Raw genomic sequence first — 12,404 nt, forward strand, 5'->3', positions numbered from 1 at the left:
TTTGTTATTGTAAAATGGTCCACATGTCAAACACTTCAACGTAAAATTTCAGCTACTAAAAAGACATTTTTCCTGTCCAATTTACTTTGTATTTTGCTATCTTTTTACAATATCAGGCACATATCATGTGCAATATGGCTATTATTTCTTATTACTACATTATCCTTTCCACTGAGTAGGAATTTTGTATTTCTACTACCTTTTGATATAAATTTCTTTTCATATTATTTTTGGGAAGCATTCTTTAGTGAAGCTACATCAGAAAGGCAAAGTGCTAAAAAAAATTACCAGCTTTTAAAAATCATAAAACTTACTAACCTTAATGGTTTTGTATCATTTGTTACGCATTTGGCTTAAAACAGAGAGCGACCTTGCCCTCACAAGCCATTTGTGGCAGGAGAGGGGGAAACACTACATCTCCCATGAGGCATTGGGGTTGCGGGACCGCGACCCCCAGCATGCTCTGCGAGGCTCGCGCTCATTTAGGCCCAGGCGCTTCGAGACCCGGCGAAGTAGCTTTGCGTGATGGCAGCGTCTGAAGAGCCGGAGGCCCCCACGGAGCCCCTGGACATCGCGTGCGGCCTGGAGAACGTGCCTGTGAGCGTGTGGCCGCCGGGTGCGAGGCCAGGACCTTTCCAGGTAAGGGCGGGGCTTGGTCTCAGAGTCGCGCGCCGGGACCACGCCCTCCTCTGGGGGGCGGGGCTTGACGGCCTGGGGCGCTGCGCGCGCAGCTACTGGGGCGGGGCTTGCGCCCTACAGGTAGGGGGCGGGGCTAGACAAAGACCCATGGCGCGCGCAGCCCCATGTGGTCCTACTTGTGGGGATGACTCTCGTGCTGCAGGAATGGTTACGTTTCCTCAAACTACCTTAGCAGTTAAAGCTTCCTCAAAACCAAACACTGTGGAATGCCTGGTCAAAAACACTGATAGGTGTTTGCTTTATTCAACAAATAATTGAGTGTCTCTAGGCATAGAAGATAAAATGGTGACAACACACCATTCCTGCCCTTGAGTTGACAAGAGGAGCTAGAAAGCACTTGATTGCTATAAACGGGGAGGGGGGAAGGGAGCCTGTGATTGATCCTTACACCTGTAGTCGGTGGGCATGAATGAAAATCAGGAGACAGACTCAGTCCCCCTTGTCCCAGCTGGCTGGCTATAGTATAACTCTGGGTAGAGTTCGAGCTACAGAACGAAGATCACTTCCTCCAGGAGTTTATAGTCTTAAAGAAGATAAAACCTGCTTGAAATATGTAAATGACAAGCCTAGAAGTGCCTTCAACTAGTTTGCTCCCAAATATTCATGGAGCACAAAAAGCAGTCTCATAAAAGGTCAAAACGGCCCCAAGCGCTGCCTTCACGGCATATGCACACACAGGAGTTAAGGCATGAAAACTCAAGTTAAAAATAACTTTGTGTCTAGTTAAGTTTCGGGGTACTGTGGTGAAGAGGCAAAAAGTAACATTCCAGTGTTCCCATTGGAAACAAGCATATTGACACCTAAGTAGAAAAAAATTTTTTGATTGATTTTCTTGACTAAGAGTTGGATCTAGCTATTTTTCTGGCTGAAACATCCTTAAGATCTCAACTTGCCCTTGAAAAGAATTATTGGCTCACAGTTTCCAAAGAAGCGAAAACAAACTCATGGTGCTAGAGGCCAAGTATTAAGATTCTTGTAGCTGCTGTTTCGAAACAACCAAAAAAGGAATGAAGATTTTCACGGCACTTCCTTAGAATTCAGAACCAAGGCCTGAGGTTTAAGCCCGAAAATTGTGCAGCGTCCTACTTCATTTTCCGAGGTTTCGATACAGAATGGGACTCAGAAAAGCCAGCCCTCTGATCAGAAGTTATTAAAAGCTGCCATCAAGCAATCAAATATTCCGAGGCACCCGCTCCGTGCCCGGTGCTACGGGTAGGAGCCTGACCTCGCCATGCCGCACCCCAAACCTCCGGACTGCGCCTTAACTTGAGACCTAGGTGTTGAAGAGACAGGACCACATCAGTACGACGAGAGAGCCCTAGTCTGTGCCACTGGGATCCCAGCTTCATGCTGTTGAGCAGGCCTAGTGCAGAGAAGGGAGACATTGCACCTGAGAGCAGCCAGGGTGTTTGCCCTTCAATATTCTGGCTCCCGTCTCCATTTTGGCTTCTTCGGTGACCATGGTTTATAAGAAATTTTCTCCTTGAGTTTATTGCCAAAAAACAAAAAACAAAAAACACACTTGGACCTCTCACCTTAGCTCGTTTGGCTTAGTGGATAGAGCATCAGCCCATGGACTGAAGAGTTCGATTCTGGTCAAGGTCACGCACCTTGATTTTTAGAGAGAGTGGAAGGGAGAAGGAGGACAGAAAAACATCGATGTGAGAGAGACACATCGATTGTTTGCCTCCTGCACGCACCCCGACCAAGGCCAGGGAACCTGCAACCAAGGCATGTGCCCTTGACAGAATCGAACCCAGGACCCTTCAGTCGCGGGCTGACGCTCTATCCATTGAGCCAAACTGGCTGGGGCCCCAATATTATTTTTTAAATTGGAGCGCTATGGTTTCAGACATACTTTAACATGCTGTGTTTTGTTAGTTTCTTTGTTCGACTTACACGTGTAGGAATGAGAAGTGGCTCGCCCACGCTGCCTGTGCCTGTAGGCGGGTGTGACCTGCTGCTGACTGCCGTCTGTTTTGCAGTACAGTCCTGACCACGTGGCCGGGCCCGGAGCCGACGCCGACCCCTCGGAGATCACCTTCCCCGGGTGCGCCTGCCTCGCCCGCCCCTGCGTGCCTGGCACCTGCTCCTGTCTCCGCCACCAGGAGAACTACGATGCGGATGCGCGCCTCCGGGACCTGGGGCCGGCAGCGAGGTGCGCCTGGCCCGTCTTCGAGTGCAACGCCCTGTGCCCATGCCCGGGGCGCTGCGGGAACCGCGTGGTCCAGCGGGGCCTGCAGCACCCCCTGCAGGTGTTCAGGACGGACGGCAAGGGCTGGGGGCTGCGCACCCTGGCGTTCATCCCCAGAGGCCGGTTCGTCTGCGAGTACGCCGGCGAGGTCCTGGGATTCTCCGAAGCACAGAGGAGAATTCAGCGACAAACGGAACACGACTCCAACTACATCATCGCCGTCCGGGAGCACGTGGCCGGCGGGCGGGTGATGGAGACGTTCGTGGACCCCGCGCGGGTGGGGAACGTGGGGAGGTTCCTGAACCACTCCTGTGAGCCCAACCTGCTCATGGTGCCCGTCCGCGTGGACTCCATGGTGCCCAGGCTGGCGCTGTTTGCAGCCAGAGACATCCCGCCCGGAGAAGAACTCTCTTATGACTATTCGGGAAGGTTTCTCAACCGCTCGGGCGGGGGAGACGAAGGCAGGCCGGGTGGCGGGAAACCGAGAAAACCTTGTTATTGTGGCTCCGCGTCCTGCGCCGCTTTCCTGCCCTATGACGCGTCCCTGTACCGCACCCCCGAAAAGCCGGCCCCGGGTCAGGAAGGGGAAGTGTAGGGGATGGGGCACGCGGGGCCTCTCAGTGGGAGAGCGAGGAGCGGCCAGCGTGTGGCGTGGCCCTTGCTGGGTGCCCTCCAGGATCCTGGCCAGCAGCGCCCGCCCCAGGGAGGCAGGCTGGTGAGTCTCACTCGGGACTGTGGCAGGCTCACCGGTTCCCCTTCTCCCGTCTGTGAGGGCATTCTCTGTTTTCAGTGGGACCCATGGCTGCCCAGCTAGAAACTGGGCCCTTTTCCTCGTTAGCTCTAGATAACGAGGCCTAAGCAAAAGCGGCCAGTCCTTAAAGGAGGCCTCCCTCCTTTATCCCCTGCTCCTTCCGCTGGCTGGGGCGTGTGCGTGACGGCTGGACCCCAGGATCACCCTGGACCCCAGGATCACCCTGGCTGGGAAGGAGCCACGCACAGTGCTGGGTGCCAGGCGCTGCAGGACACGCCGGGTGCCCCGATCTGCCCTCTGGCTTTGGAGTGAGCAGTAGCCTCTCCCCCGGTGTCGTTTTGGTTTTCCAGCGCGAGCACCAAATCAATGACCCAAGGAACCAGGAACCCCGGGCCGGCACCCCTGCTTGCCGGCCGACCTGAGTGGAATACAGCTGACGGTGGCTGCGTCCTACCTCTCACCTGTTTCTAAACAGGAATTGGGGAGAGCGGCGCCATTATCACCTGCGAACCCGAGCATCCCACCATCGGGAAAACTGCAGCCAGGACAGCGACTCCCGTGGACACAACCAGAAGTCGTGAAAGGAAAGCAGCTGTGAGGTTGCTCTGTGTACGTGGCTACCCTCCGAAGCTTCTGGAGTAAACATTTAACACTCCAGACAGCCTCACTCGTCCAGGGTGGGTAACATGAAACAGCACAGGCCCGTCGCCACCACCGCAGGGGAGGGGAGGTGTGTGTTTCCATTTAAACTTCTGGAGGGGCTGCCCTGGCCGGTGTGGCTCAGTGGTCGACCTATGAACCAGGAGGTCACAGTTCAATTCCCCGTCAGGGCACATGCCCGGGTTGCGGGCTCCATCCCTGGTGGGCGGTGAGGATGCTGCGCCCTCACATCGGTATTTCCCTCTCTCTCTAAAAAGCAATTTCTTAAAAATCTATCCTTAAAAAAAAATTCTAGTGGAAGAGCATCTCTTCCTTTGTTAAAGCAAGGATGTTGCAAAAATCTTACTTATGGAGGTTTGTTAGATTTTGAAAGCTAAAACATGTAGGCCCAATGCTGTAGTATTATTTAACAAATTAAGCTCATGCTCCATCTCCACCTTCTCCTGAAAAATCTAGAGATTGAGGCTGACAGACACCGCAGGACAGGACAGTTTTTTCCTGTGGAAGGAAGGTTTGCAACCCCTTTCTACCCGCCCTCCAGCCTCCCCACACCCACGGGACCCTTTACAAAAACTCAGCTCCAGGTAGCGCTGGTGCAAAACAGCGAAGAGCAATCTGGCCGCTAGAGGGGGACATTACACGCAAAACCATTTCAGGGGAAAAAGGAGAGAAAGTTGCCAGCCGCGGTGGCTGGAATACAGGCTTCGGTAACAGACGAGGTTCCCGAAGGGCACGCGGTCCGTCCTCCCACGTGAGCGTTACACATACCCCGGAGCCCAGCCACGCTGACCTGGGCGCGGCCCTCGCCGCCTTCGCCCGGAGGCCGGTGCCCAGCCGAGGGAGCAGAGCGGCCTGCGGCCAAGTGTCCCCGAGACCCGGCCTGGCCTCACGGGGAGGACCCCTTCCGGCTTGCCACCCCCCCCCCCCCCAGGCGGCCACAGGACACTGTCCGTTCTCCGCGGGGACCGCGGTCGCCCTCCCCGCTGCGTCCTCTCCGCGGCCGGAGCCTGGCACCAGGGGCGGGCAGGGCCCTGCCCTCCGTTCTCCTCGGACCGCGTGCCCAGCCTTCCCGCCGCGCCCCCGAAAACCCACCTCTTCCTGCAGACCTGGTCCTCGCGCGGAGCAGAGCGGAGCGGCCTCGGCGGGGTGAGGGCTGCCTTTGGGGAGGCTGCCACCGAGCTGCCCGTGGGTAGCTCACCACCACCCGGGACAGCGAGGGCACCTGCCCTCCTCCAAGTCGCAGGGACACGCCGCGAGTCCGTGTTACACGCAGAGCATCTACCCGCTAGCTCAGCCCGCCTGCCTCCATTCTGCCTTTTCTAGAAGTTTCGCCACTTTTCAAAACCTAGAGGGCAGGGAGGTTCAGTAACTCGCCTAGGTCACGGGAGTGGTCACGTGAACACGCTAGACTAGGCACGTGAACAAGGGGCAGGGCCACGTGAGCATGCGTGAGTGGGCTTGTGATGGGGGGGGGGGCACGTGAACAAGTGATCACCCAATGGTGAGCCCGGGTGTTTCCTCCCCGCCCCCTCGTGTCTCCCAACAGCGAGAATGAGCTGCTTGGACCAGAACGTTTACCAGCTGTTGGCAACCTGTGGTTCGCGACCCCTTTGGCGGTCGAACGACCCTTTCACAGGGGTCGCCTAAGACCATCCTGCATCTCAGATGTTTACATGACGATTCATAACAGTAGCAACATTACAGTGATGAAGTAGCAACGAAAATAATTTTATGGTTGGGTCACAACATGAGGAGCTGTATTTAAAGGGCCAGAAGGTTGAGAACCACTGGTACTAAGCGAAAGTGGAAAATGTATTAGGAGCAGGTTCAGACTCCTCGCGGGGAGGGGAGCCCCAACCATGGGCTGCCCCCCGAGGCCCGTGCCCAGGGTGTATACTTGCTACAAGCCTGCTCTGTGTCTGCCTGTGTCCCCTGATCGACTCCCTCACTGTTCGCGCCCAGCCACGGACCTGAACTCGCTCTGCTTCTACGTTCGTGCCCCTGGTGACCACAGGCCCTCCCTCGGTTCCGGGCCTCCGGCTTTGAGCCCAGAAACATTTTACTATTTCTGCTCGGTCGGTTCCTGTGACTAGGCTGCTCACCCTGCCATGGCTGCCTCTGCCTTTGTTTCCCCCCTGGACCCCGGCCCTGTCCGCCTGCATTTCAAGTTCACCCTCTCACAAGGGGGCAGGGCCACGTGATCACTCAGAAGTGGTCACGTGAGCAAGGGGTGGGGGCGTGTGAACCACGCGGGTGGTCACGTGAGGATGGAGGCTGAGGTTGCAGGGATACAGCCAGGAGCCCCCAGAAGCTGCAGAGGCAGGAGGACCCTCCCTCAGAGGGAGCACAGCCTAAACCCTGATTGCAGATTCTGGCCCCAGAACGGGGAGAGCCTCCTTCCTGTCGCGTAGGCCAGTCTGTAGCCACGGGAGCAGCAGCCCCGAGAAACACACCCTCCCTGCCCCTTCTTTGGGGGCTTTGACCGGGTTCTGGGAACAGCTGAGCCCTGGGCCCCAGCAGGGGGACCCCCTAGACCTCTCGCTGCGGGGCTCACAGGGAGACCCATCCCCTGTCTGTGCCGTCTGTGCCTCTGTCTCCGCTCCCCGGGGGGCTCCAGGGCAGTGGCAGTGCAGTGGGCGCACCGGGCTGGCTGCTTGGTGGGAAGCGCAGGCCACGTGGCTCAGGGACTCCCCCCGCCTTGCCCAGCCCCCAGCTGCAGGATGAGGCAGGCACCCCCCCCGCCCCCCCCCCCCCACCCCATGAGTCCAGCCTGGGCCTGGCTCTGGAGCCCCGGGGCTGACAGGAGCCCCCAGCTGGGTTGCCGTGCCCATGTTCTAGATGCCAAAGCTGAGGCTCAGACGGGGAGCCAAGGTCCCCACCCACAGACCACCTCCCCCTCAACTCAGCCCAGCTCACAGGCGGCTCCCTCGGCTGCCACCTTGTTGCCATGGTGGAGGAGGAGGGGGAGGAGGAGGGGGGAGGAGGAGGGGGGGAGGAGGAGGGGGGGAGGAGGAGGGGGGGAGGAGGCGGAGGCGGAGGCGGAGGGGGAGGGGGAGGGGAGGGGAGGGGGAGGGGGAGGGGGAGGGGGAGAGTCCGGAGAAGCAATCCAAAAATACACGCCCGCAGGCTCCTCCCTCCTCACGCCCCCTCCGCCTCCTCTCGGGCAGCTTGGCCGGCCTCTTCCTGGCCAGGCAGCGGAGCAAAGGAGGCCCAGGAGGCAGCGGGCCCAGGGGCTAAGTTGTAGCTCGTGAACCCTCCTTTCTGCTCGCGCGGGGACCCCAAGTTCTGAGCCGAGCGCCTGGCAAGGTGTCCCTGCCGTATGTGGAGGCAAGAGCGGAGGGCGCGGACCCTAGAGGCTGTGCACGTCCTGGCCACGGGGCCCAGCCTGTGCCCTGGAGTGACCTCCGAGCCGCCGTTTCTCCCTCTTGAACTGTCACAGCTCCCCGGGGGGGCGGGGGGGATGTGCAGATGAGGGCATCAGCGCAGAGGCGGAAGGCGCTGCTACAGAAACGGAATGTCAGCGCCCATGTTGGTGAGGGCAGTGGAGTCAGAACCCGTCCTTCACTCTGAGCCACAAACAGCAACGTGCACGCACGTTCACACCACGTATGCACACGTTTCACACATGTGCACACACGTGCACACATTCACACCACATGTGTACACAGGTTCACACCATGCGTGCACACCCGTGCAGAGGCCTGAGCGCATCTCTTGAGCCAGAGCAACTTACATTCCCCTGGAAGCCGCCCAAACCAACCTCAACCAGGAGACGTTCACACTCCACGGCTTCTCCCCGCTATTTTCCTTGGGCCAAAGGACTTGCCATCACATGATATATTCCAGTTGGGAACCCTGCCCCCCACCCCCCGGGGGCCAGGGGAGTCCTTTATATAGTTTATCGAGGGAGTGACGGGGCTGGAAATCCCAGCACCTTCCAGCCAGGCTACCTAATGGGATTTGGAGAAAGTCACGCTGGCTCAGTGCAACCGTCTGTCTGTCTCTCCATCTCTCTCCATCTATCCATCTGTTTTGTCTGTTTCTTTCTCTCTCTCTCTCTCTCTCTCTCTCTCTCCCTCCCTCCTCCCCGCCCTCTCTTTCTGATTCTCTCCACCTCTGCCTGTCTCTGTGCTCAGCAATCTCCCTTCCGGGTTTCTACTCAACAGGACCGAAAGCGGAACCTCAGTTCCCCGCACACCTGTGTTCACAGCAGCACTATTCGCACCTGCCCAGGGGTGGGGGCACGCCGGCGCCCATGGGCGATGGGGGGTAAACAGGGGCCCGGAGGTGGGGGCACGCCGGCGTCCATGGGCGATGGGGGGTGAACAGGGGCCCGGAGGTGGGGGCACGCCGACGCCCATGGACGATGGTGGGTAAACAGGGGCCCGGAGGTGGGGGCACGCCGGCGCCCATGGGCGATGGGGGGTGAACAGGGGCCCGGAGGTGGGGGCACGCCGGCGCCCATGGACGATGGTGGGTAAACAGGGGCCCGGAGGTGGGGGCACGCCGGCGTCCATGGGCGATGGTGGGTAAACAGGGGCCCGGAGGTGGGGGCACGCCGGCGCCCATGGACGATGGGGGGTAAACAGGGGCCCGGAGGTGGGGGCACGCCGACGTCCATGGGCGATGGGGGGTGAACAGGGTCCCAGAGGTGGGGGCACGCCGGCGTCCATGGGCGATGGGGGGTGAACAGGGTCCCGGAGGTGGGGGCACGCCGACGCCCATGGACGATGGGGGGTAAACGGGGGCCCGGAGGTGGGGGCACGCCGGCGTCCATGGGCGATGGGGGGTGAACAGGGGCCAGTAGCGGTCCAGCTGTAGGAAGGAATGTTACTCAGCCTTGAAAACGAGGGACATCCTGAACGTGCCACAACCTGGAGGAGCCTGGAGATGTGCTCAGTGGGAGAAGCCAGTCACAGACGGACACAGACTGCGGGTTCCCTGTGCTGAGGCGCCTGGAGAGGTCAAGGCAGAGAATGCTGGGAGCCAGGGGCTGCGGGAGGGGGAGGGGTGGTGTTCCTGGGACGGTTTCCGTTTGGGAAGACGAGAAGGTTCTGGAAGTGGAAGATGGTGATGATTGCACAACAATTTGAACTTTTGTGCAAATGAACTGCACCCTTAGAAATGGTTTCACTGTAAATTTTGTTACTTGTATTTTACCACAATTACAACTGTTTTACTATCTCTCAGTCTTTTCATTGTTCTGGTGAGAACAGAATGCATTTGCATGTGCAAACTACAGATCACACATTCTGGGATCTTGGTGAGGCCTCATGTGAGCTTTGCATTTAAAACTGGTGTCACACAATATAATGATGAAGAAAATTCAAAATTTGTATTATTTTATTAGTATCAATTTTATTAGTATGTATTCAGAATACCAATGATGTACATTTTTATTTTTTACTTAAAACCGCATTAGCTTGGCCTGTGTGGCTCAGTGGTTGAGTGTCAACCTAGGAACCAGGAGGTCACGGTTTCATTCCCAGTCAAGGCACAGGCCTGGGTTGCTGGCTTGATCCCCAGGGTGGGATGTGCAGGAGGCAGCGAATTGATGATTCACTCTCATCATTGATCTCTCTCTCTCTCTCTCTCTCTCTCTCTCTCTCTCTCTCTGTCTCCCTTCCTCTCTGAAATAAATAAAAATATGTTAATTAAAAACACCTGGATGAATCACAAGGAAGGAAAGGGCTGGGACGAGGCCCCGAGATCAGGTGCGCCCAGGGCGGCAGGAGGACCCAGCCCGGCCCTTGCCCCTCCCACGATGTCCCTCACAGGAGACCCTGGTGGCCTCTGCAGTTATGGGTTCGTGCACTCATTCATTCATTCATTCACCGTTCACTCACTGCGCCGTGGGCACTGCCCGCTTCACCAGCCTGGGACAGGACGCCGGAGACCGAGGTCAGATCAGGCCAGGGAGGGTGTTGCAGGAGAGACGACAGCTTGGACTGTGTGTGGCATGACCAGGGCTGCACGTCACCTGTGGGCAGTGCGAGGTCCACACAACACAGGCCTCCCCGTGCCTCAGTTTCCCTCACAAGAAAACAAAGTGCACTTCTCCAGCTCTGATGGTCGGGCATCCGGGTCTCACCTCCCCACAGCCGGAGCCCTGGAGCCCGGCCCTGCCCTCCGGGAGGGTGTGGGCGCCCCCAGCAGGCAGCCAGGGGAAAGGGGCCGGGCCTCCACGCCCCTTCACAAAGCCTTTCTGCCTGTCTGTCTCTTCAGGTGTCTCTGGGGCGCTCACTCCTGCAACCTGTCTGCACAGAGGGCCCCGGAGCCTCCCGGGTTCGTGAAAACGGCAGCCACACACACCAGCGGCAGGGCCCGTCCCGATTCCCAGTCCAGCTCCGCTCCATCCCGGCCGAGGGAGCCCAGGCCTGGCTCTGACTGAAACGGGCTCCTGGTGGGCACTGGCTGGGGGGCAGGGACGGCTCTGCCTTCTGCAGGAACAGGAACTGGCCAGCAGAGGGCGACCGCCCCAGCCGCCTCCCAGGCACTGGGCTGGGGGAAACCACACCTGGTTCCCCTGGAGCAGGGTCAGTGGGGGGCTGAGGATGGCTCTGGGCAGGTGGGCACCCAGCTGCCCTGGGAGGCCGGTGCCGCCTGCCACTCTGCAGACGGGGCCCTCGGGTGGCCGCACTGCGCAGGCCGAGCCCTCCAGGAGCTGGACGTCAGCACAGACTCAGTGCTCACAGCTTTGGGGAGGGGGTGGGGGGATGCCCACCTGGTGTCCGCACCCCTCTGTCTAAAGGGTCAACCCACCTGCCACTTCAAAACAGCAACCCCGAGGGCCCCTCCTCACAAGCACGAAGCTCAGGTGACCCTCTTATCGGCGCCACCTGACCAGGACGCTGCTCTCTCCTCCCTGGTCCTTGGCGTTTCGCGCCCCCCCACCCCCACCCCCAGCCGGAGCTGCTCAGGTTTCCCCACAAGGAGGGGCCAAGGGACCTGTTGGGAACGTTGCTGGTTGCGGATCGGTCTTCCATTTCCTCCGCAGGAAAACAGGGAGTTTGCCAGGCGTGGCCCAGGCCCAGGCAGCGCAGCCCCCCGACCTGGCAGAGGACAGTTCTTCCCGCTGCCCATCCCGGACGGTCCAGCCCTGCACAGGCCGGGTCAGGCAGGAGCCTCCGCCTGGCGGTCATGGTCTGGCTGAATCTCAAAACTAATGCGACTCAGGCTCTAATGGCCTCACCAGGAGAGCGAGCGGAAGGAAGGTGCCGGCCTGCTGCCCGCTCGGCGGCCTCTCGGGTTAATCATTCCCGTGGGATTGGGTCGTAAGCATTTGAAGCGGCAAAGGCCACCTTCCCTCAGCGCACAGGGCTCGCAAAATGCTTCCCCGGGGCAGGAACTGGGGTTAGAAGCGGGGACCCACTAGAACCCCTGACAAAACAAGCCGCAGACCCCGCCCTCCCCTCTTAAAAGCTGCTTGATGAAGAAGTCTGCAGCCAACCAGCTTCTCACTTCCGGTGCCAGGGGTCTCCGTGAAAGGCGAATGCCTTTAAGACTTACATCTTGCCCTGGCTGGTGAGCTCGATGTTAGTGCTGGCCTGTGTACTGAAGGGTCAAGGTTGGATTCCTGGTCAAGGGTTGTGGGCTTGCTCCCCCACCCTGGGCTGGGTGCATAGGGGAAGCAACCAACCAATGTGTCTCACATTTTTCTCCCTCCCTTCCTCTCTCCAAAAAAGGCCAATGGAGCCCAGCTGGCGTGGCTCAGTGGGTGAGCATTGACCTATGAACCAGGAATTCACAGTATGATTCCCGGTCAGGGCACATTCTGGGGTTGCGGGCTTGGTCCCTAGTGGGGGCGTGCAGGAGGCAGCCAATCAATGATTCTCTTTTATCACTGATGCTTCTATTTCTCTCCCTTCCTTTCTGAAATCAATAAAAATATATTTAAAAATAAAAAATAAAATCAATGGAAAAAATATTCTCAGGTGAGAACTAACAACAAAAAGACTTGCATTGGGAGAAGGAAGGGCCAGGGCGTGAGGCTGGCCAGGCCCCCGGGCTGGTCGCTGGCTACGATGCTGTGGGAAATGTGAGTGAGCTACAGGCTTACGAGGATGGTCTGCTTTTCCTTCCTGCTCCAGCTCCCAAGTT

At 58.4% G+C, this 12,404-nt stretch overlaps 2 protein-coding genes across 5 annotated transcripts in view; one reads left to right on the forward strand and one right to left on the reverse strand.

Annotated features, from left to right (window-relative positions):
* The window catches only part of SUMF1 (sulfatase modifying factor 1), a 100,210-nt gene that overhangs the window by 69,225 nt on the left and 18,581 nt on the right, over positions 1-12,404 (reverse strand). The window lies entirely within an intron of this gene.
* On the forward strand, positions 526-4,396 carry LOC308529964 (histone-lysine N-methyltransferase SETMAR; the record flags this gene model as incomplete). Its single annotated transcript, XM_081106370.1, has 2 exons — positions 526-639; positions 2,685-4,396. 2 exons carry the CDS (start codon positions 526-528, stop codon positions 3,486-3,488), a joined length of 918 nt encoding a protein of 305 aa, XP_080962496.1. The 3' UTR covers positions 3,489-4,396.

Source organism: Myotis nattereri (genome assembly GCF_964212035.1).
Source record: "Myotis nattereri genome assembly, chromosome: 14".
Classification (NCBI taxonomy): domain Eukaryota; kingdom Metazoa; phylum Chordata; class Mammalia; order Chiroptera; family Vespertilionidae; genus Myotis; species Myotis nattereri.